This window comes from Pinus tabuliformis, chromosome 2_1 (assembly GCF_031772625.1).
Source record: "Pinus tabuliformis cultivar Carrire ecotype Pingquan chromosome 2_1, CPIR1, whole genome shotgun sequence".
Classification (NCBI taxonomy): Eukaryota; Viridiplantae; Streptophyta; class Pinopsida; order Pinales; family Pinaceae; genus Pinus; species Pinus tabuliformis.
This window is the reverse complement of record NC_142299.1, coordinates 207,207,798-207,232,964: the sequence shown is the minus strand read 5'-3', so window position 1 is coordinate 207,232,964 and position 25,167 is coordinate 207,207,798. Positions and strand designations below refer to the sequence as shown.

Genomic DNA, 25,167 nt, shown 5'->3' with positions numbered 1-25,167 from the left:
TCAGTTCGACAAAAATGTCAAACCCCGTGTCTTCTCAGAAGGTGATTTGGTCTTGCTTTATGACCAAGAATCCGATAAATTGGGAGCAGGAAAATTCAAGTCCTTATGGATGGGCCCCTATATTGTTAAGAGGGTGTTAGCAAAAGGAGCCTACGAGTTAATGGATTACGATGGAATCCCACTGGCGCAGCCCCGCAACGGGTTGTACCTCAAGCGTTACTATGCTTAAATAGTGACCAATATGCATGCACCTCGATTTGTGTTATTATGCTGGGGGCATGCAAAATAAGATCGAGCAGTTTTACCGCGGAATTTATGCTCGTTAAAAAATAGAAAAGCGTGAGCAAGAGTTTCCTCCAGAGTTTAAGCTCATTAAAAAATGAACCTATTCCGGTAAATAACCATTGTGATCGTAAAATTATTAGCCATAAAAAGCCTTGGTCGTGTTTGCACCCGCCACGTCCATTTCATTTGGCCAATCATTCACCTCCATATGATTGTTTACCTATTTTGAGGAACAGCTGCGAAGAGTGATTCCACTTAGCCATCCTTGTGACACTGCCGTGATTGGAAAATTCCAACCTATACCTGGAATCTGCTGCTATCCCTGTTTATCACTCGTTCCTCAAAAGATGAGTCTTCTTTGAGCTCTTTTCATCTGACTCGGAAAATATGAAAAGTTTGCCGAGTTTTGGCCTTCCAGCTCGTTAAAAGGACCGAAAGAGCTATCCCTCCTCTAGATTTTAATCTTTTTGGACCTGAGGGATTATTGCACAAAAAGGTCGAGCACTTGTTTTATTCGGCTCGTTAAAATTATCGAAAACTCATCCCTTCTGTATTGTTTTATACTTTTTCGGACTTAAGGGATTAGATGACGAAAAAGGAATTTTGGAGTTAACTTTCTGTACCTTTTCAGACTCTCTAAAAATGAAAAGGACCGAGTCTTCCTTGTCGTTAGACTCGTTAAAATGATTAAATAGCGACAAACTTGTCTTTAGACGAGAACGAGTTTCCCTATCGCTAGGCTCGTTAAAACATAGCGATGGGCTTGCCCGAAGGGCAGGTTATAGAACAAGCATATGTTATCCTCCTCAAGCTTGACAAAAATAAAGAGGTACTGGTCAGAAATGACTGGGGAAAAATTGGGAGAACCTCAAAGCTTTAATGGTAGCAAGTTGCTCTTGAACATGACACTTTGTCCTCCGTATCACATCGGGTTGGGTTGTTTCATTCACCGGTCTCATCACCATGGTCTTCGCCAAACCATCCACATTTGGGGTAATGCTACCGATCCATCACATCAGTGTCATTATATGTTCAAGAGATGTTGTTCAGAAAGAGTCAACCGTGTCCCATCCACTGCCATACATTATCCTTCATCCACCCATGATCGCCACCCTGAATCATATTTCACAGATTGTTTTCACCTCCACTAAAATCATTAGCTCTGTTCCGTGTCACTGATGTGGGATTCATTAAGGCCCTCCTGTGACGGATCGCTTCTTGTCGACTTCATCTCATTATCCAAGAAGTTGATCTAGGAACAACCCCTTCAGTACTTTGAAGCTTGCATGCCTCAATGGCAAGTTTCTCACTTCCGGCGATAGGTATACATTAATGACCTTCGACCAGAAGATTTTGCGTGGTGTTCGACGCCAAGTCCTTTATTCACACCACGTGAATTGTACTGCAGTACCTTGAGGGTCATTGTCATTATTGGTGATTCCTCTCGCGCTTGTTAACGGTTTACATTATTGACCGGTAATCAAGCGATGTCTTTCCATGTTCGACTTCAGCGCAATTCTCACATGGATCGACTTGTACTTAGAGTGAAGATCGAACGAGTTTGAAGACCTCGGATCTAGTTTCATCCATCCGGGCTGCGATATATATTCAGGAAATATAAAGACATTTGATATGTACATCATTACAACAGATGATCATCCTACTCAGAGGATGATAATTTCAGCAGAGAATTATCAGTCTACCATCAGACGATCGTCTGTTCCATGTACCAAAATGAATTTATAAAGCTGAGCATGGGAATGCCCGCCTCAGCTAGATCATGAAAGAAGAATGAAAAAATAATGTATTGTATTGTATTTATTACAGGTCACCTCTCAGCGATTGAATGAACTTCGGATCCTCCTGATAAAGCATTTCACCCGATAAACGACCTCATACTTTAGGGGGCAACTGTTATAGACATTTTTGTGCCTTACAGCATGAAGCATGAAATGTCAATAATCTGAGGGATCCAAAGTCCCTAAACATGTTATTCCTACCCCTAGAGGAACAAGGTCAGCAAACCACAACACTAAATATCAGTTCTCCACCTGAAAACACTCAAAAACAAGCTAATTCTGGATCATGTCAACTGCTCCACTGAGCATCTGCGCTGAATGTCAACTGCTCCACTCTGTACCTGCGCTGAATGTCAACTCTAATGAAGGCTACCTGCGCTGGGCGAGATTGGCCAAGTGGCACAGTCATTCTGCAAGGTGTCAAATGCCCAGGAAGCTTCCAAAATGACACTTGGATCAGTGAATTCGCCTTGTGATGAGTAAGAGGCTCTAGATCTCCAAGTGGAAGCAAGAAACTCCAAGTGGACTCAAGAACTGAAGAATAACTGAAGTGGGAAAGGACACTAGTCAGCTCCATGCCAAGCTCAAGCTGACTCATCCTTTCTCCAAATATCCTATATATAGAGCTCTCTCATGAGGTCTATGGGAGGCTGGAATTTTGTGAATGTAAGGAAGTGTTGTTGGTTTGAGTATAGAACTATTGGGTGATTGCTTTGAAGGAGGTGAAGAGGAGATTTCTTTCTGCTGGGAGGTGTTGCTGGATTGGGCCTCTTATGGTTGTAACACTCTCAGAACTTTACTTCTTCCATTAATAAAGCATTTGAGGTTCTTCTATATGCATGTGTCTTTGTGGCGCATTGATACTTGTATGTTTGATTTATTCTAATCCTTGAATCAGTTATGGATGTATGCTTCTTGTAGTTTCCCTTTCTTGTGCTTTTGCAGGATCCCTGTGTAGCTGGGCCAGTGAAAGAGCAAGGAACTGGGAGCAAGCAGCAAAGAGGGAAGATTGGATCAACCATTAGCGGAAGATAACGGTTAGTGGATCTCTTTCTCCTCTCTCTTACATCTCATAAAGAAGTAATCTTGAATAGCTTTGCTTTGATTGTTGCTGAGGTACTATCACCCTTAGAGTGGGATAGGGTCATTCCGTATTGGATACTTTTCCCAACAACAGGCAGCACAAGCAGAAGAACAGTTGCTGGCGCAACAACAAGAGAACAATAAGTTGACTCAGCAATTACAAGCAGAAAGGCAAAGGATCGATCAAGATGCGATCCAAAAACAAAAAGAATTAACGGAGGCATTGGAAAATTTGAGAGCGGCTAATGAACAAATGATAAAGACCAAAGATGAGCAAATTGCTCAAATGTCATCGCAACTGGAAAAGATGAAGGGTGCATCGCAGGTAAAAGAATTTAAATCAGAGGCATTATTGATAAACAGTGCATTGATATCTTAGGTCAGACTCTTATGTCAACAAATCGCTCAAGCTGAGTCCCTATGTGAGCTAACTACAATAGTAAATCAGCAGGTAGAAAAGGCCAGAACTGAACTAGATCAAGTGGACGAGGCCATTACTGCATATCTTGACTGGCAAGATACTGATTTGGGAAAAGCAGCAAAATTGCCCAGGATTAATGAAACACAGAAAGATATACTTTTCACAGAATGGCACACTCAAGTGATGAAAGCAGAAAGGGCGGCTTCAAGATGTAAATCAACCGCCAACAATCTAGTGGATCTAGTCAATAACACTCTTTACCTGGCCAATATGATTTCTCAATGTACACCGGGAAAGATAACAACTCCAAATACATTAGAGAAAACATGCTACCCTGAATTAGAAGAAAAAGGAAGATTAATCGCTGGAGTTAAAAGCTTATCCTTAGATGCATATTGGCTCTTTTTAATCAAGCCACATACACAGAGATCTGCCCTAAAGTGCCTTACAGACGCAATCGGGTGTATAATTCCCGATATCCAAGATGCCACCTACGCTGCACAGCTCAGTTCGCGCCTCAACAAACCTCCGGAAGTTGAGCCAATGCTTGCAATTAATCAGCTCAGATTCAAAGGAAAGCAGCCGACTTAATGAGTCACCCTCCCGCTTGCCAGATCGCCAGCCAAAACAGGATCAAGAGTTATTGATACCAGTTTAGTAGGATTTCTGTTTAGTAGATATTTAAATTAGATTAGTATTTATAGACCCTTTCATTGTTTTGGAAAGGGTCGTAAAATTTTGTAACAGACTTAATAGGCTGAAGTTTGCACTACTGTGCTTCAGTCACTATTCTTTTATGAAATTGGACCAGTTGTTCTGAATTCGACATTAAATTTTTAATGCAATTGCGCACTATTGCCTTTGTTGAGGACGATTTCTGTGTTGAAGGAAGAACTGCTAATAGCGATTGATATTTGGGAATGTGCTGCAGCTCATATGGTACTTTTATCTACGTCTGAAGTCATTCTTTTTGTATGAATTTTTATGCTATATATTCTTGCTATTGTTGAATACATGCATGCGCTGTAACAGCAAATCTCTATCTCAGCCCACTATTGGATGTTTTGCGATTTGCATTTTCCTTTAATCATGTATGTAACAATGATATAAATGATAAAGTGTAGTAATTTCGCTGTTATCGCTTTGTGTAACTATTTATGCACAACAATCTTGAACAATTTAATATCTGTGTTTGAAGACAGAGTCATCTATATGCCTGTCTAAAAGCTCAGATCATCAAACGCTACACTTTAGAAAATCGATAAAACCCCGGGATAGATTATAGTTATTATATTTCTGCCAATAGTTGTAGTTATTTGCTTATCATTAGCATAATCTATAAGTCGCTCATCCATCCCATTTTATTTATTTTTGGGAAACTGGTCCCATTATCCCCAGTCGGAGCCACTATTCCAAACGGAAAAGGAGCTGTACTAAGGTCTGGACCGGGTGGTTTCCCCTATGTTGTTGCAGCGATTTTCGAGGCCTCAACAGAATCACACCTCTCATGTTTAGTGGCTTGAGACCACCAAACACCTAGAGAACCTAGATTAGCTTGAGAAATTTACCATGATTCAAAGTATGCTTAAAGAATATTGAATGTAAATCATCTTTTGGATTCATCTCACATTAGGTTTCTGTTATGATCAATGTTTCGAACCAGCAACGGTGGTTCATCATCAGGATGATGAACCACCATTGCTAGTTCGAAACATTGATCATAACAAAAACCTAATGTTAGAAGAATCTGGAAGATGATTTACACAAGTATGAAGATCGTAGAAACCTACAATATGGAATATCGAATGGTCAATATTAGTTTTGTACCTTGGAACCTTTATTGAATATCATTCATAGGAAATGATTAATTCTCTTGGCACCTCTCTATACCACCACATTTGTTGTTTTTCCCCATTACTGGAACCTAGGTTAGGGTCTTAGAATCACTAACACTACCAATCCAAATACAACAACAAACTACTTTTCACAGCGGAATATAAACAAGAGTAAATCAACACGCGCACAAATATAAAAAATCTTTTTACAATTTTCAACAACCCTACTTTGTTATATTAACAAACTGTAATATAACTATCTAGGGCCCCCGTACCAGGGATAATGACCCTCATACATCCACTAGTACAAGAATACAGTAACAAGATACACTAATGGTCTAGATGATGTAATGCACAATCCTAGCTCCTCTTGTCTTATCCTGAACATAACTACGGGTCCTTTTTCTCCCAATTTGTAGCACTACCTCTACTAATGGTTGTTGGCTTGTTGGGGCCTCACCCAGGTTCAGAGTTAATTTAGCCAAACAAATCCCGTTACTACTGGCCCTTTCGGCAATAGTCCGCGGAGCACGGACTGAGGTCTCACCCGAAGTAGTATGGGAGGGTGCTAGAACCAGGTTTCCGCACCCTAGAGATGTCTGATGAGTTCAACTGGTCCGCGGTTTGACCCTGTGCACAGGTTGCTTCATGCACTTTCCCGTTTCTCGTAGCCTGATATCCTGCCTTCGCGCAACCCTACTCAGGGGCTAAGCGTTGCGTTTTGCGTTATTACCCAAGACCTTACTTGTATTCTAATGTTAGTTAATTATCTTTGCCTACTTAAGGGCTTTAAGTTATACTTAACAACATAAACCATTCATACAGGTGCGCGCAGTAAATAAACAATATATTTGCAAATTATATCAATCATGCGTTAACCCAAGAACGGATACACAGAATTATAACGAAACTTCTCTTTGTTGATTCCTTCCATGGTTATAGACTTGACTCGCCCTATGCACTCAGCTGCAGGGGTCCGCGCACTAAGCTACGAACTACTAGGTCTCTGCGCACTCAACAATAGAGCGTTCTCCTACTCTACGACCCAAAGACACACTTCAACCTGCGACCCAATCACTTAGACTTTCTCATGCTTCTCTTCTATTCCCTATTCTCTATTTTTTCCTTCTTACACTTAGAGCCTCACTCTATTTATACAATCCCATGGTCTGCAGGTCTATCCAGTCGACATTACATTACAAAACTAGGGTGGACAACCCTGTGACTCTATCATACTTTCATGCCCCGCGCCCACAATTCGCGGAGCTTTACAACAAGATTTGGTCAAAACTTGGGCTTTAAGCCCCAAAACATGCCTTGGGGGGATCCCATGCCCAACAAGCCCTCAACATAAACATCGTGACTTGCCCTTGAGTCACTCTATCGGCGCATCAATCTTTGTGTAGAGTCCCTCCAACTGTCTCGAACTACGCGGAGGTCAATAGCGCACTGAGCTGCTGCTTGCTGGATCTGCTGAATACGTTGTTCTGAGACCTCTATATTAGAAGTGCTTCTCTACATCTATGCCAGTATCCCATGCATTTGTTTATAGTCCCACGCCTTTGTCCGGATCCTTGGAGCACGAAGACTATGTGCCTACTGGCTAGTCAAATAGTCGGACCACCCGTGTAGGGCTTCAAGTGACTGCCATTCACTTTGCCTGGGAAAGGTTCTCTATTTGGTTTAACTAGTTAGATCATGCCTCCATCCGTGACCTCCTTAACAACGTATGGTCCCAGCCAATGCATTCTGAACTTTCCGGGGAATTTATCAAACTTACTGTCATACAACAGTACTAAATCATTTACCTTGAAGGTGCGCAATTTAATATGGCTATCGTGTTAGGCCTTCTCACGCTGCTTTTGCACCTATTGATGAAAGCCAGCCAAGAACTGTTCCTCCTCAAGTTCTTCCAACTATGCGAGCCTTTCTTCTAAGGTTTCATGGTCCATCATACCTATGAGCGTTGCTATGCACAGACTAGGTATAATATACTACATTGGCATGACAACTTCCATGCCATAAACTAACCAAAAAGGTGTTTGTCCCGTCAGTTTCTTGCACGTTGTCCTATAAGCCCATAGTACTGCAGGTACGCACAGGTCCCAATCGCTTCACTGCACGTTGCAAACTTTGGTTAGTGCAATCTCCAGTATTTTGTTGAATGCTTCTACTGTCCCATTGTCTTGTGGGTGATACAGTGTGCTTTTCTGATGATACACCTGGAACTCTTTCGTGAGCGCATTGATGGTTTCGTTCAGGAAATGTGTACCGCGATCACTCAATAAGATTTTCAGACAGCCAAATCGAGTCAACACATGTTCAAACAAAAACTTTGCAGTCGTAGCGGTCGTGCAGTATTTGACCAATTGCGCTTCCACCCAACGAGTCAAGTATTCCGTTGTGGTGATGATGTATCACTCGTCCATTTTTCCCTGACGTTTGATAGGTCCTACAAAGTTGATTGCCCACTTTTCGAAGGGCTGCAGGGTCATTTTTGGATTCAAAGGCATCATGTCCCTCTACAATGGTTTACTAGTCCTTTGACATATGTTGCAGGCCTTACAGTGTGCTTTTGAATCCTGATGAAGGGTTGGCCACCACAACCCTGCGCAGAGAATATTTTGTGCGGTCGCTTGTCCTGCATAGTGTCCTCCTACAGTTCCCCCATGTGCTTCCACGAGGATCTGACTTCGTTCAAATTCAGGTACGTACCTTCGCAGTATCTCATCATTTCCCATTTTGTATAGGTGACCCACGATGATAGAAAAATGCGTCGCGCGCACCACCAATTCCTTCTTCTTTTGGACGGAGTATTCCTTCGGCGTAGTCCCTGTCGTCAGAAAGTGGATTATATCTTCAAAGTGCCTGTCCATGACATGCACAGCAAAGAGCTGTGCGTCAAGTAATCCTTCCTCCAAACTAGTAGGTTCCTCGCCCATCTCAATACGTGACAAGTGATCTGGTCTTGCATTTAGGCATCCAGGTTTTACCACAACCTCAAAGTCATATTCTTGGAACAATAAGAGCCACCTACATATGCGCCCCCCAACACAGGCTTATTGACCAAGTATTTTAGCATGGAATGGTCTGTATACATCTTGAAATGTCCTCCTAGGAAATAGTGCTAGTATTTTTGGAGCACGTACACCATAGCCAATCCCTCGCGCTCAGTTGTGGAATAGTTCTTTTCCGCTTTGGACAACCTGCGACTTGCAAACAAGATAGGGTGATCCAAGCCCTCTCCGCCCCCTTGTGTGAGCACCGCTCCCAGCGCTATACATGATGCATCAACATGGACATGAAACTTCACATCCCATTTTGGGAAGACTAGGATTGGAGCAGAGGCCAATTTCTCTTTTAGGACATCCAAGCTCTTCATGCAATCATCATTCCAGCAGAACATGACATCTTTTTTCAATAGTTTATCCATTGGCTCAGTGATCTGGGCATATCTTTTGATGAAATTCCTATAGTACCCTATATGTCCCAAGGTAGCGTGCAACTATTTAACACTTCATGGTGCTTCCAAATTTAGAATTACTGCAATATTCGCGGGATCTACCATTAGTCCCTGTTTGCAGACCACATGTCCTAGTAAGTTCCCAAAGGGAACGAGGAACGTACACTTCTTAAGGTTCAACACAATTTGGTGTCGTCGGCAAGTATCCAGCATCAAGCGTAAGCTCACTACGTGGTGATTAACCAATCCAAATACAATCCAAGCATATAGATAGACCTCTAGGAATTTGTGGATATATTCTTTGAAGGTGGCTACAACTATGCGTGAAAAGATGGCTGGCGCGTTCTTTAACCCAAATGGCATGACAGTGTATTGAAAGTAGCCGCAGTCCATCGTGAAGGTGGTCTTGCTCCTGTCTTCTAGCATGATTTTGATCTGGTGATACCTTGAGAATCCATTGGTGAAGGAATATGCTTCTTGTCCATCAAAATTTTCCAATACTTCATCTATGAATGGGGCTGGGAATGGGTCATGTACACAGGCGTCATTCAACTTCCTGAGGTCCATGCATATTCTTATCTCGCCCTTCTGCTTTTTCTCCTGTACTACCATAGGGCTTACCCAGTCGGATTCTTCCACTTGCTCAATAATTCCAGCTGTGAGAATTTTGTCTAGTTCTATGCAAACCTTTTCCTTGTACTTTAGATTCAAGCAGTAAGGCCTCTACTTAATCGGCTTCACATCGGGTTTGAGCGTGATCTTCATCATCCCTAAATCACCAACGATCCCCTTTAAGTCCGTAATCTTGGTTAGGAATAAGTCCTGGTACTCGCGGAGTAACTCAGCGACCTTATCCATCATGGAATCATCCCAATAGTCGTCGAGCATTGCATACTTCGGTTCGGCCTTCGTCGCAATGTTTATCTACATCATTTTTACTGGCACAGTGATGTCAAGATATTCAATCAATGGTCCTTGAATCTTCCGATAGCCTTTAGTTTATGGAATGTTAACTTTTCGTGGATCTTCATCTTCTTCCTCGATGTTTACGTTGTAACACTCCAGCGCACAACTCAGCTAGGTCACCCATTCCGGTTGAAGCACTTCCATTGGCTCCTGAAGTATTTTGAAGATAACTTCTTTTACTGCTTGTAGCACATCATCAACAGAATCCCACCAATGATCCTCAAACGTGAAGGTTAACAGGAATCCTTCGCGCAGGATATTCCATTTGCTTGTGCCATGGCAGAGCTCCATTTCTATATACCAATTCATGGGTATAATATCCAGGGTATGACAGAATAGGTGCACCCACTCAAGTTGTGGCTCTTCCCTATAGACCTTGGTCCATTTTACGAGGTGTGCATGTGGATCATCCCATCCATCATACTTGTCTGTTAACCGCATCTAAGGCTTCCCAAACTACATGTGTATCATCCTTCTGCATTCGCGCTAGTCCTCAAAACTTCTTTGGTGCGTACCCCACCATCTTGCGAGCATAGCGCACAGTACCCATTTCAGAGCGTCGAAACGCTATTGTTCTGGTACTTCTCTTTCAAATTTGTTCAGGAAATCATCCACCTCGCTCAACCTATCATACGTAGGCAGATCTCTTACCTTTGTTGCCACGCAACACAACGACCTTGTCATCATGTAATAGTTGAGCGTGGTTACCTCGTGTAACTGGTTTTGTCATCATTCTATCTCTTTGTCAGAATCTGATGTGCAGGAGCTTTCAGGCTCCCATGATATTCAACCATCCACAGTTGGATTTACCCAATCTTGCTCCCGCGCGGTTATCTTGTAGATGCAGTCTAGATCGTCGTCGCTATAAATGCGAGCTGCCTCTCGAGCATTCCAAAGTCCATAGGGCAGCTGAAGCACCTGGAAAGGATCGTCATTCATTCTTCCTTCCTTGCTAAATTGTCAGAAGAATTCGGTCATCTGAACTCCTTGAGGGCCTTGGTGTTACACACGCCTTCATTGAAATCATTACCAAACTCTTTTGGTAAATTGAGGAACCTCCATCACATGTATTTGTGCTTTCAATTGGAGAGGCTGCTAGATTCCTTAGGTAGCTTGACGAACCTCCATGACTTGGACCTACAAGATTTCCATAAATTAGAGAGGTTTCCAGATTCCTTCTGCAGCTTGTTGAACCTCCACAGCTTGGACCTGAGTGGGTGCAGAAAATTGGAGACGCTGCCAGATTCCTTCGGCAACTTGAGGAACCTCTACCACATATACCAGTATGGACCTACATGGGTGTGAGAAATTGGAGAGGCTACTAGATTCTTTCAGCAACTTAAGGAACCTCTACCACATAGACTTGCATGGGTGCGAGCAATTAGGGAGGTTTCCAGATTCCTTCGGCAGCTTGAGGAACCTCTATCACATAGACCTACATGAGTGCTATCACTTGGAGAGGCTGTCGGATTCCTTCGGTAGCTTGTCAAACCTCCACAACTTGGACCTCAGTTGGTGCAAGAAATTGGAGAGGCTGCCAGATTCTTTTGGCAGTTTGACGAACCTCCACAGCTTGGACCTGAGTGGGTGCTATCAATTGGAGAGGCTACCAGATTCCTTTGGCAGCTTGACAAACCTCCAGTATGAAGCTGTCAGTGTGCATGAAATTGGAGAGTCTGCCAGATTCCTTTGGTAGCTTGACGAACCTTCACAGTATGGACCTATTTGGATGCACCAAATTGGATAGGCTACCAGATTCCTTCGGCAATTTGTCGAACCTCCACCAAGTGGACCTACATGGGTGCAAGAAATTGGAGAGGCTGCAACATTCCTTTGGCAGATTGATGAACCTCCCTAACATAAAGCTGCATGCATTCTATCAATTGGAGAGGCTGCCAGATTCCTTCGGTAGTTTGACGAACCTCCAGAGCATGGACCTGTCAGTATGCGAGAAATTGGAGAGGCTACCAGATTCCTTCGTCAGCTTGATGAAACTCCACAGGTTGGACCTGAGGTGGTGTGAGAAATTGGAGAGGTTGCAAGATTCCTTCGGCAGCTTGATAAACCTCCACAGCTTGGACCTAAACTCGTGCAAGAAATTAGAGAGGCTGCCAGATTCCTTCGACAACTTGAGGAACCTCCACGTCTTGAACTTGCTTGGCTGCAAGGAATTGGAGATGCTGCTAGATTCCTTAGGTAGCTTGACGAACCTCCACCACATCAATCTGTGTGACTGTGAGAAATTCGAGAAGCTGCCAGATTCTCTTGGGAGTTTAAGTAGCCCTAATATTTTGATGCTTCTTCTTGTTCTAAATTAAGAATCTCAAGAAAAACATTTGGAAATATAATAACACTCGAGCATATAGATCTTTCCGGCTGTAAAACAGTTGAAGTATGCCCGTCGCAATTGGGGCACCAAAGGTCCCTAAAAGTACTGAAGTTGAGGGGCACAAATTTGAAGAAAGAATTGCCAAGTGTGATTGAACTCCCTAGTGATTTAGAAGTTTTGTGGATAGGAAACCCTTTGCTGGACACAACGATGCCTTCGCTGGGTGACTTAAGGAAGTTGAAGGAATTGCGTGTCGAGTATGGCAGGGAGTTGAAGTGTTTGCCGGCTTCGCTTGAACTGTCGAGTTAGTTGAGTTGGTTGAAAGTGGTTGGTTGCCCCATAATCCACACATTAGAGCTATTCCATGATAACGTTTTATACCCCAACCTTGAGAAATTAATCTTAGAGGAGTGTATTCATCTGGTGGAGATTGGAACATTACCCAAGACACTCACAGAGGTGTACTTGTTCAGGTGTGATAATTTGAGAAGTATAGAAGGCCTTTGTGGTCTTCCAAGGCTTCGAGAGGTATCCATAAAATATAGTTACGAACTTCAAGTGCCGCCGAGTGTAGTAGAGACATTGAAGCAGAACCATGTGACACTAACGATGTGGTAGTAAGAGAAATTAAAATTTTCAATTTGCAATTTAAGTAAAATGGAGTAACATATTATAGAGTGAATATGCTTTTCCTATATTTTTAAAATTTATATTTAAAATATATTTTCATAAAAAAAACTTACGATTATATTGTCATTAAATATGAAAATTAGTTATATATCTTTTTATTTTAAATATTAAGATTATAACATCAACAGATTCCAAATGAGATAAGTATTTTTTCCCACTAAAGTAATTTTTTTACTGAAATTAATTGAAATAGTATTTTTTTAAGTTGAATGGATGTGTTTAGTTTTTTAATATTTGTAAAATTTACTGAAATTAATGTAAATTAAATAGAAATAGAAATAATATATAATATATAATATATAATTATAAATATATATTTAATTTTGTCAGATATTATCATTTTATTTTTATTTTATTTATTTATTTTTATATTATATTCTTAAAAACAAATTACAAATATTAATATAAAAGTTAAAATATTTGGTAATAATTATAAATTTATATAAACATATACTTAATTTTGATAAATATTATTTTTGTGTTTTTTTTTATATTTAATTCATTTTTATTATATCTTAATCTTTTTTTACAAATCTATGAAAAAGGTTTACCCAAAAATAAAATTCATCGTTTAATTGACATAAATATATATAAACATATATGTTTGTGGTTTGTAACCATGTTTGTTGTTCGTAACAATGTTTGTGGTTCCTAAAAAAAATGTATTATGGGTTTGAATTCTATTAATAATAATTATATTGAATGTTAACATACTAAAAACCATATTAACATAAGAAAGAAAATTTATAGTTAAATTAGCATCTATATTAACACAAGAAGGCAAATTCATGGCTAAATTAGAGATGCTAGAGAAGACTTGTCTTTCAATTTGGGTTGTATAATTTGAATGTGCTTGAGCATAATTCTTCCTTTGTCTTGAGGATCACATGGTTTGAAATGTCGACCAAATCTCAATGATGTGATTATTCCGAAAGACAATCTCATTAGCATAAGTCTTCTTTGGGGAGGTCATGAGCCTCTTGCTTACCTACTTTGCTTGTGTATTTCATTTTTTCATTATGTCTTTGTGCAAACATTAGTGTCAAAGGAATTGGACTTGGAAGGCTAATCTAGAGTAGATTATCCCCTTTCTATTTGACTTATGTAGGGACCTTCCCTATGACGTCATTTTTTAAGGCAACAAGTTCTAGATATAGGAACCATCTGATATTTAACGAAATATGAAGTGATACAGTTTAAGATACGACATTGAAAAATAAGCAATTAGACAATCCATTTGATACTAGTCAATCATTAACCACATCCTTTATGAAGTTGCATATTAATTAAAAGTACATCAATATTGAAAACACCTAAATTTGAGATACTTGATTGGTCCAATATTTTATTTCTTTCTAATCCCCCTTTACCCCAAGATTTACTCTTGATTTAGTTTACTTGGTTTTAAAATGACACTTACTTCATTATGCAAATTGGTATGATTACCTTATCTTAATTATATCTCAATGATTTTTTTTTATGCCAAGGGTGCCAATTCAGTCATGCCCTTCAAGAACTTCCCTTTGAAGTTCCAAGGGTGTTGCACTAATCAGTTATTTCTTGATGCCAAGGGTCCAAGTTGGTCGTTCCCTTCAAGAAATTTCCTTTGAAGTTCCAAGGGTTCCATGTCGCTTGGCCTTCAAACATCCAATGACAACGAGGGGAAAAACTAGGTGCGACGACAGAGACTTCTATCTTCTCCTATGTTTCTATCTATAGTGAGACTTCACTTCGATGTGCACCCCCTGTAAAATCCCCAAGAGCGACCCAATCTGGCGCCTACCCCCACAACATCCTGATCTTCAATGCGAAGGTACCCCAATACTTCTAGCCCAAGTCACAGCGGGAGTGCTAGCATGTGGAATCAGTGACATTATCCCACCCCTCCAGTAAGGGTCCATCTATCTATATAGACATGTCACCCATTGATCCGAACTTATGCATAAACAAAATAAAATACAAATATAAACATCAACACGGAGATGCAACAAAAATAGATCTTCATTTCATTATTATCGAAGAGCTAAAAGATGATTACATATAGAATGGAAATAAACTAGCTCGGGCGATGGTAGCTTATCTCTGAGATGAGATGTAGCGGCTACATGCCAATGAACTATGTTACAATGAGGCTCTAGGGTCTTTTTATTATTGAATAACAAAGATAAACACTCAACAATGAAAACCCCAACCCTAGGAGATGGAACAACAAGAGTTTGTTGGCATTATGACTAATGCGTTGTCATTGATGACAACCTACTTGATGAACATGTCAACAGGATGTGTCTACATGCAACAAAGAGTTTGGTCAAAGGCATAACATTATTAATCTAGGTTGTCATTGATGGCAATCCTTGCAAAAAACCTAGTCATCGATAAAAGAGAAACATAGAGCGAAAACCTCACATTGAATTTGCCCCTTAATTGCATTCTCCCAAATGTTTTTCAACTAAGCTTGTAGAGGAACTGCCACAACTCCAACCGTGACTTTAGCAAGTGAATCCTCTTTTCTATTTATAACATTCAAATTAAAACCTGATTAATAAAATAATATTTCTTTACAAAAGACCCTGGTATCCTCCTTTTTTCCCTTTGAGTGAATAAAATAGGCCCACAATGCCACTTGTCATCTCCATAAGGAAAGAGCTAGCCTCTAAATCTGTAGAGAAGACCTCAACATTGTGTCCTTATCCCAAAACACCTCAAAAGGTGACATATGCCTTTAAATATGTGACAATGGATTAAATAATGTGTCCTCTTTAGTTGGTGGTCTGCACTCATATAAGCTATATTCTTCTCTTCTGGAAACTTTCCAGTTTTGTCCCTCAACATTCTCGTAGATGTTTTCTTCCAAATTGTAGGATATAATTTCAGGTGTAATTTCCAGCATTATTTCTCAGTGTGCCCATAAATCAACACTGCAATGATTGCAGTGATTCCTGGTGTTGTCTTTTGAGTCACTGAGCAGTGGTGAAAGTCCTATTTCTGTTCGTTTGCTTAGGAGATTTTTGATGTTAGGTACCTTTCCTTGGTTTTCCATTTCCCCACTTACTGCTGGTTTTCTGTTCTTGTACTCAATAAATAGAGCCTTCTTACCAGCATCATTAAGGTTCTTTACTTCAAATGGGGTAAATTCCTTTCTGATGTAGCCATGTAGTTCTCCTCAATTTTTTATCAACGTTTGAGGAACTTCTACTTTGAGATTTAGCAAGCTTGCTGATTTCTTATATTCAGTGGTGTAGTCCTGAACAATTTTTCTTGTGTTTGTGAAAATATCACAATTAAATGGATCTTCTTGATATCCAATATCGTAGAACTGATCCTTCAACAACATTTTGAATGTCTCCCATGATACTATCGAGGGTCTCCTTTGCTGCTTCAAAGATTGCATATAGCTGTCTCACCTTAAAGCATGGTGGAAGATAACGAGGAAGTCCTCAAATTCAGAAGGTTTCAGGCTGTTTACCCTTAGTATCCTCTTGATGAGAATTTCCTTCTTTCTTGAAATTTACTGAGCATTCCTCTTTCTTTGTCATTAGATGGGTCATCATTTTTGTTAACATACCAATATTTGTTTTTAACCGACTAAGGATGATCTTGGTTCTTCTCTTTCTTCTTGGTATTGTTTGTCAATATGAAAGACCAAATACACAATGCATGGGAGATGTAAAATATGATCTTTATATCAAATGGGGCCATTGCATACAATGAGGCAGATCTCCTTTTATATTACTGGTTATTTGTTGTACAACTAATTTCCCTAATCACGTTATTTACAAGTGAATTTGAATTAATCTTACCAAAATGCTTAGTTCCTTGAAGTTTATCTATTATGTTATCAATGCATGGCAATGGATATCAGTTTTTAAGGGTATGGATCAACAATCGTCAACACTTTTAACTGCTTTGAAGTTTTGCTCTGCTCCGTTGGATCAGGTGACACACTTTTAACCTTGATTTGAAGTGTGACTGCTTTTTCCAAATATCAGTTGAGTTGCCTTACTGCTTTTTCCCATTCTTTTATGTCACTATTGAAGATATTTTTACTGCTTTTTCCCTGCCAGTTGTTGTTGCTGTTCTTCTTCCCTGGCTTTTGGCAAGCACTGTTCTTTTGTGCAGAGAAAGGCTGGTTGATGAAGCTCTTCGCATTCTGCACTAGATGGACTTCAGTAGAGAAATCCCTGTGGATACCCAAATCTACCATATACTCCTGGATTGATGCACTGTCCAGAAATTATTGGAAGAAGGCAAGCAGGTCCACGCCCACATGAGAATCACAGGGGCTCATCAGAATCCCTACTTGGCTGCCAAGCTTGTTTATCTTTATTCTGCCTGTGGAAGCATTGTCGATGCGCGGGCGGCATTCGATGAAGCCTCTGAGCGGACTATGTTTATGTGGAATGCTTTGCTCAGAGCTTATGTTAAGAATGGGTTCTGTGAAACCAAGGCTATGGAGATTTATAATCAGATGAAGTTATCTGGCACGGAGCTCGATAATTTTACGTTCTCAATCATGCTGAAGGCATGCAGAAGCTTAATGGACCTGCAACAGGGGATGGAGATTCATGGGCAGGTTATCAAGACCGGTTATGAGCTTGATGTCTTTGTGGGAGGTGTGCTTGTGGATATGTATTGCAGGTGCCGTTCTGTGGAGGATGCAACCCAAGTGTTTGAGGAAATGCGCCATCGAGATGTGGTCACATGGACAGCTATGATTGCTGGACTTGTGCATAATGGGTTTCATGGCGAAGCATTGGAATGTTTCCGGCAGATACATGTGGAGGAACACAAGAATGTTTCACTAAGAAGCAGTGCTAATGATAGTTAAAACTCTTATTTGACAAGGATATCATGAATGAAGATGTCAAGCCACTAAGAAGAAGTTTCGTCCTAGATGCCTATTGTTCATAATGGATCATTGCACTATCATGATGACATATATGGTGACATTACATTTGATGACATGGAAAATGAAGGAATTGGAGATCACGTGATGGCATGATGATTAAAGACATAACAAGTGGAAACCTCACTTAAAAACACTTGATGACAAAGAAGAAGCTCGTACTGTCCCAATCATTTCTGCACTAAATAACGACCAGTCACATTGAAAATTATTTTTCACCTCCTTAGAGGCAGAATCCCATTATGAGACCTACACCATATTTTAGAGCATAATTTTGTCTTTCCAATGAGCTATTACACAACCTGAAACTCCAAGCGGTTTGAAAGTAATGAATTTTTGAAGTTATTTGATTAAATCTGGATATGGAGCTGACCTAAGCAACCTACACAAGTCGGCCTCCAAATAGAGGACGTGACTGTTCATTTGAAGGACGGAAAGGGTATATAAAGAGAGGCTCAGACCTCTGTTTTTCTCAAGTAATTTCAGTGAAAACACAAAGAAAAAGGACCAAACAGCTAGGAGGTCGAGGAGGATGTTTTAAGATCACAATTTGTGCATTTTCAATGATTAAAATGTTCTTAAAGAATTCAGACTTAAGGACAAAAGAACAGAACTTGTGACAACCACCTTTGGAGGATTATTTGTAATAAATATATTTTTATCTTAGGACCTCTTTCACCTTTTGGAGAAGCATAGATCATTGCTTGACAATCTTGTGTGGCTCGGATAAACATTCTTTCAAGAACAGTCTCAAGAACAATCTCCTATGGATAGATTGCAAAGTCTTGTGCCTTGGTTTTTTATGGAAGAAGACTTTGGGACAGAAAATAGTCCTGCCATAATTCAGACAACAGACTTTGGATACCTTTCAAGACCTCGGACAATTACTTTGGAAGAAGCTTGGTCAATCTATCTTTATCTCAGATTTGTGGAAGACACTCATAATAGAATTTCATTGGATATTGATAGGTTGCTACAACGATAAGGATTAAGTTTGAGTTCATAGTTTAAAGTAGAATTGGACCCTGGACAGTGAAAAAGGAATAACTTCAAGCTCAGATTTTCTCGGTGTATAGTGATAGACTGTGATCCTAAGGGGTAGACTTGCTAAAGGTTTGGGTAGATATCAGATTGGCATTTAAAAGGTTAAATATTGAAGAAACTCTTTTGAAGATTGGACACTGAATAGAGCTTGGAACAAAGAACAAAGAAGAATTTGGTCAAGGACATACAAGTAAGTGCATCACTAATCAAAGCTAGTGAATGGTTTTGGAGACTTTGATTGAAGTATTTATGCAATGATCTTGAAGAAGATTGAAGATATTTTGAGAAGCCTTAACAGATCTTGGAGATAACATTGAAGACCATGATGCATCGTTGATGTCATCATGAGGTGACTTGGAGAATTTTCTTGGGTATGATGAAGAGAAGTGGTGACACCTTCTATATTACCAAGTTATAACTGATGCTGTAGCATGAAGACTACAATGAATCTGAAGATTGACATGGCTCAGTAAACAAGACCTTGGGATCTGTGAAGTACAACCAAACATTTCCTGACAAAGTGAAGCTATAGGGTTGGAGCCCTTGGGCTTGGTGCCTCAAAATTGACAAGGTTGGTGCCTTGGAAAGTCCAAGTTGGTGCTTGGAAAATATAATATTGGTGTCCTTGGAGTTGGTGCTCACAAACTCAAGGTTGGTGCCTTGGATAAGATAGGGTCGAAGCCCTAGAGGTTGGAGCCTCACTAAAGTCCAATTTGGTGCTTGGAAATAGGTTGGATTCAGATCAGTGTCTTCATCTAGGGTTGGAGTCCTATATATATTGTACTTGATTCATTGTAAAGATTATATTAATAAAACAATTTATTCTTATTATTCATTTTGTGTTCTAAATATAAGTGCTCTAACTTGTAAAAATAACAGTTGAAAATAAATATTGATTCACCCCCCCCTCAGTATTTCCAACAAGCAATTCAGAGACAAAGGAATGATAAAGATAAAAGTTTAAGAAGTATATGCCAGTTGTGTGAAGCAAAGCCGCTTACACACGCAGGTATGAAGAACAAAAGGCACATATAGTTTCTGAACCAAGGTATTCTAAATACCAAGGGTCTTTACCATGGTATTGACCCATGGTATTAAGCCCATCAAGGAATATTTGAGCTCGTCAAAGAATACCATCAACATTAGTGTCGTTTTGACCTGTGGTATTGGATAAAGGCTAAGATATATAAGGAGATGAAGCTAAAAGTGTTTGGTTGTGCAAGTGATGAATATTTCATGAATAGTTAGATCTGAATCAAGTGTGCATGTAATGGGCTAGTAATGTATTGTTTTATCTCAAACTAAGTGTGCACCCGAGAATTTGATGATGGATCAGATCCAATAGATCTGAAATGACTACATTGATAATGAATTGATTTGATTTGTAACATTTATGTCTCACACATGTTTTATTATGTATGTCGAGAGATGGGTTTTGTTCTGAAGGTCTTATGTGCAGCGAAGCTATAAGTCAATAATTGCATATTTGTACGCAGTTTTGACAGCCTGAAAAGCGCGTACATACACAGTTTAATACTGGTAAGTTGTGCATCGATTCATATCTATATGTGGGTTTGATTCCTGAAGAGCGCGTGTACATGTAAAAGTGTTTTGTGGAAAGCGTGTATATAAGCTAGGGTTTTGTTGAATAAGATGTTTGATCAGTCTAATCAGTCTTGATGTGTTTCTGTTGTCTGTCAATGAAGTCTTACTTGATGATCTGGGCTTAATAGTGATGTCTGAAGATGAATTGATTGAGGATTTGTGTGTTGACGAGTGATGACGCAACTCGTTGAAGATCAATGATGGTTTTGTGATTATTTCATAATGATTAAGTGGTTCTCTATGTGACTCAACGTTTGTTTCAGAATGGTAGTGACACAGTTTCAGGGTTAAATGTTTCGAGATCTATACATGGGTATGCTTCAAGGAAGTCACGTATACACACATATGGCTTGGTATATTGATAAGTGGTTGTGCATTGAACTTTTTGATCTGTTGTGGTTTAATTTGATCTAGTTGCATTAGTTGATTGAAATTCAGTGATTGTTTCAGTGAATTAATTCAGCATCTAGTTATGTATTTGGCTCAATAATATGTGATGGTTTTAGAATGTGATTGAGTGATTGATTATGTAGTACAAAGATGCAAATTCAGTTTTTAGTGTATTGAGATATGTACACAGGTACACTTCATGGAAAGTGCATACATACGCGGGTATGGCTCACAACAATAGTGTATACATTCTAACATATGATTGATCAATGTTTGCATTGACAGGATTTGGTCTCAACGATGAACAATATGTGGTTTGGTACTCTAATGAATGACTTTACAATGATATAAGTTAGTTTGGTTGTTTGAGAATAAGTTAGTTCAATGATTGGGTTGGTTGATTCAGTTGGTTCATTGATTGAGTGATTTGTAGCAGTGATTAGTTTCAGTTTTGATATTTGGTATTGGGCTTAAATGATGGTAGTGGGTCCAGTCTAAAAATTTGATGAAATGTGGCCTACAAGTTGTGATGTTTTGAATCAGGTGGATCCAATGTGAAAATTTATGAAATGTGATCCATGGTGGTGTTGAGGATTAGAGCCTTGAGTGAGGGAGTCGAAGCTTCATTCTAGTGGTAGCTAATAAAATAGATGATGGGGTAGGAGCTCCCTTCCAGTGGGTGCTGGTAAATGATATCAGGGGGTAGGTGTTCTCTTTTAGTGGGTGCCAGAGAATGAGAGAAGGTTGTAGCCTTGTATAGGTGAGTGTTTGCATGCTGGTATGATTCTGTGCCAGTACAAGATTGTAAGAAGTTTTTCTTTATAATAAAAAGAATACTGAGATGACAAAATCAGTGGTTTTCCCCACATTAGGTTTCCACCTAAAATCCTAGTGTTCATTTGTGTTTCCTATGTGTGATGGTTTATTTTTTTAATACTACACATCGTTATTGTTTAATTAATGCTAAATAATGCACTGATACATTGATTCAAGTTGAACAGATGATGAATTAACTACAAATTAGTTTACTGGATATACGCTAGTTATCTACATAACAGTCGCATATATACTCAGGTTTCTTGTAGTAAAGTCATGTACATAAATATGAGTAATAAATGAAAAAGTTTTAGTGATTTTTTAAAATACTGATTCACCCCTCCTCTTAGTATTTTTCCAAACAATTGGTTTCGAAGCCGGTACTTTGGAGGAAGGTTGATGGCTTGAAGCAAGATTCATCAAGATGAAAAATCAAGAGGGGACAACATCTATCAGGCCGCCATTATTCAACGAAACCAATCTTGTTTTCTAGAGGGTAAGAACAAGAGATTATTTACAGTCACTTGGAGCATATATATGGGAAATCGTTGAAGGAGGCTATCAACATCCATCCTCCATTCCCACAGATGAAGAGGAAAAGAAGAAATATGAGATCGATGCAAACATTGTCAATTCTTTGTTAGGAACCTTGATAAAATCAAAAAATTTCAAAGTCATGTAGCTGAATACAACAAAGGATATATGGGACAAGATTATCCAAAGCTATGAAGGTGACACCAAGGTAAAAAGTGCCAGAATTCAAACTCTTAGAATTCAATATGAAACTCTCACAATACACAATGACGAAAGTATCACAAGTTTCTTTCTTAAGGTAGATGAGATCATGAATTTTTTTAGAAATCTTGGTGAAGCAATAAAAGAATCAACACTGGTTGAGAAAATATTAATGTCTCGAACTTCTAAATTTGATTCAAAAGTTTCCGCCATAGAATAAATGCAGTTCTTGAAGTGTTGTACAACTTCATGGGATTCTAACAGCCTATGAAATGAGAAAAGTGGGTCCCTCAGATATCATAGAAGCTGCATTCAAAGTTACTGCAAAAGGAAAAGAAAAGGAAGAATTGGGTTATGTATAAGAAGAAGAGGCAAAATTCGTAAAGAAACTCCAAATGGGTAATAGAAGATTCAGAGGTAAGCTTCCCTTCAAAATTTTTGCTTGTAGTTCTGTTGGTCATTATGCTCCTAAGTGTCCCTATACAAAAAATCATGAGAAAGGGAAAGAAACTGCAAAAATAAATAGGAGAATGTATGAAAACAAGAGATGTTTTTATACACATGAAGATAGTTATGGTCTTTAAAATGGTGAAGAAGGTGAGTCTGATCAATAATTTCATTTACTTATGGCATTTGAAGATAGAAGCAGTAATGAGTCTGATGCCCTAGAAGAAAAGGGTATTTTTATTGAGAACTTTGCAAATGATATATCAGATGCAGTGACAATTACAGATGTCGGAAAATACTCAAGTTTGGGAGCACCCCGCTTTCTATTGATCAAGAATGAATAATATGGTAACCAAGAATTATCAGGTATGTGATTTTGTTCTAGCTGTGATCCATTTCCTTTTCTATGAAATAATGATAGGGATGATGACAGTAAAACAACCGAACTTGCACTTATGGGTAAAAGTGAAAGTAAGCACTCTAAAGACAAAACAGATTAAAAAAAGGTGCATCTAGAAGCAGAAAATCAAGGCAAGTCAGAAACAATGGACAATGTAGATGTGCATATGATGAGAAAATGTAACTATCAATAATGGAAAGAAAATATGAAGTCTAATCTAATGAGTCTTGAGGTTTTGTACCTAGTATGTAATGTCTACACCAAATTCCTCCATCAGATGAGGAAGTGTGAATGAACAGTAAGGCTTTGAGTGACATCTTTTGTAGCATAACTGATTCAACATTAAATAACGTTATGCATTATACAACTACAAAGAAAGTGTGGGATAACCTATAAGAAATTCATGAAGAAATCCCAAATGAAGATTCCTCATCAAGGGATCTACCAGGTAATCCTATCCATAAAAATGTGTCCAAAATTTCAGATGGAGTTCTTGATTCAAAAGAAGTCAAGTTAGAAGAAATTTTTGATCTGAGAACAAAACTTGATCTTTCTTTGAAAAATATTTTTAATATTAAAGATAAGTTGTAGGAATATGACAACAAGGATCATGCTTGTTATGTAACCAACTCACAAAATAGAAGAAAAGATAGATCAACGACTTCAAAATCAACTTCTTCAAGGGGGCACCCTCCTTTAAATTACACAAATGAATAATTCGTGGATGATACAATTGACAAGACCTCCTTTCTATATATAGGAGTCTAAGGGGTCACAATATAATTAGAGTCAAAATAAAAATAATATTCTAAGGGCACAACAATAAAAATAGTGGGCTTCTAAGGGGCACAACAATAAAAATATGGGGACTACATTGGCACAACAATACAATAAGGGGGTTGCACTAATAACAATAAGGGGCTACACTAGTAGTATAGGGACCTAACATGCCCTCTCCTTCAAAAAAGTGTTGTCCTCAACACCTGAGTAGTTTTGGATGCTTATGTATAAAATTCTTATCCTCCCATGTGGAATTTTCAGCAGGTAAGATCTTGCACTTCATGAGATACTCTAAACTTAATTGATTTCGTAGTTGTCGATTTCTTTTTTCTGTGACTTCTTTACGTTCCAATATGATTTTTCCTTCCTCTTCAAGTTATGGTAATATTGTTTGAATTGGAATCTTATCACCTATAATCCTCTTTAAGCATGACACATGGAAAATTGGGTGCTCTCGTGAAGATACAGGAAGCTCCAATTTGTATGCCATAGTACCAATCTTTTGTAACACCTTGTACAAACCATAATACTTTGGTGATAATTTATTATCCTTCGTAGCTTGCTTGAGGGACATTTGTTTGTATGGTTGTAGTTGTAGAAATACCCAGTCACCTACATTAAAAATTCTTTCGTTGCGATGTTGATATGCCTGTTGTTTCATTCTATTCTGTACCGAAGTGAGGTTATTCTTTAAGAGTTGGAGAACGTGTTGTTGATGCTCGACGTGATCTTCCACTACTTGAACCTTAGAATTTTCTCTTAAATATGATGTGATTGATGGTGGATGATATCCATAAAGTGCCATAAATGGGGTCATTTTTGCTGCAGTATGGAAGGAAGTGTTATACCACCATTCTGCTAGGGACAACCACTTGACTCATTATGTCTGTTTATCAGATACAAAGAAATGAAGATATCATTCCAAACATTTGTTCACTATCTCAGTTTTCCCATCAGATTGGGGATGATAAGATGAGCTATGAGCTAAATGAGTATCCAAACAAGAAAATATTTATGTCTAAAAATTTCCAATGAAAATGGGATCTCTGTCACTTACAATAACCTTTCGGTTTCCATGTAGCTTTTGAATTGTTTCCATAAATGCAGTGGCAAATGTATTGGCTTTAAATGGATGAGATAATGCAAAAAAGTGTGCATACTTGGTAAGTCTAT

At 39.0% G+C, this 25,167-nt stretch overlaps 1 protein-coding gene across 1 annotated transcript; it reads left to right on the top strand.

The window, feature by feature from the left end:
- The first annotated feature begins 17,138 nt into the window (after positions 1-17,138).
- On the top strand, positions 17,139-17,699 carry LOC149199466 (pentatricopeptide repeat-containing protein At1g71460, chloroplastic-like). Its single transcript, XM_089400579.1, has one exon. It carries the CDS (start codon positions 17,139-17,141, stop codon positions 17,697-17,699), a length of 561 nt encoding a protein of 186 aa, XP_089256705.1.
- The last annotated feature ends 7,468 nt before the right edge of the window (positions 17,700-25,167 follow it).

Excerpts from the sequence above, each read along its gene's own strand:
- LOC149199466 (XM_089400579.1), top strand. The coding sequence starts at position 17,139 with ATGAGAATCACAGGGGCTCATCAGAATCCCTACTTGGCTGCCAAGCTT.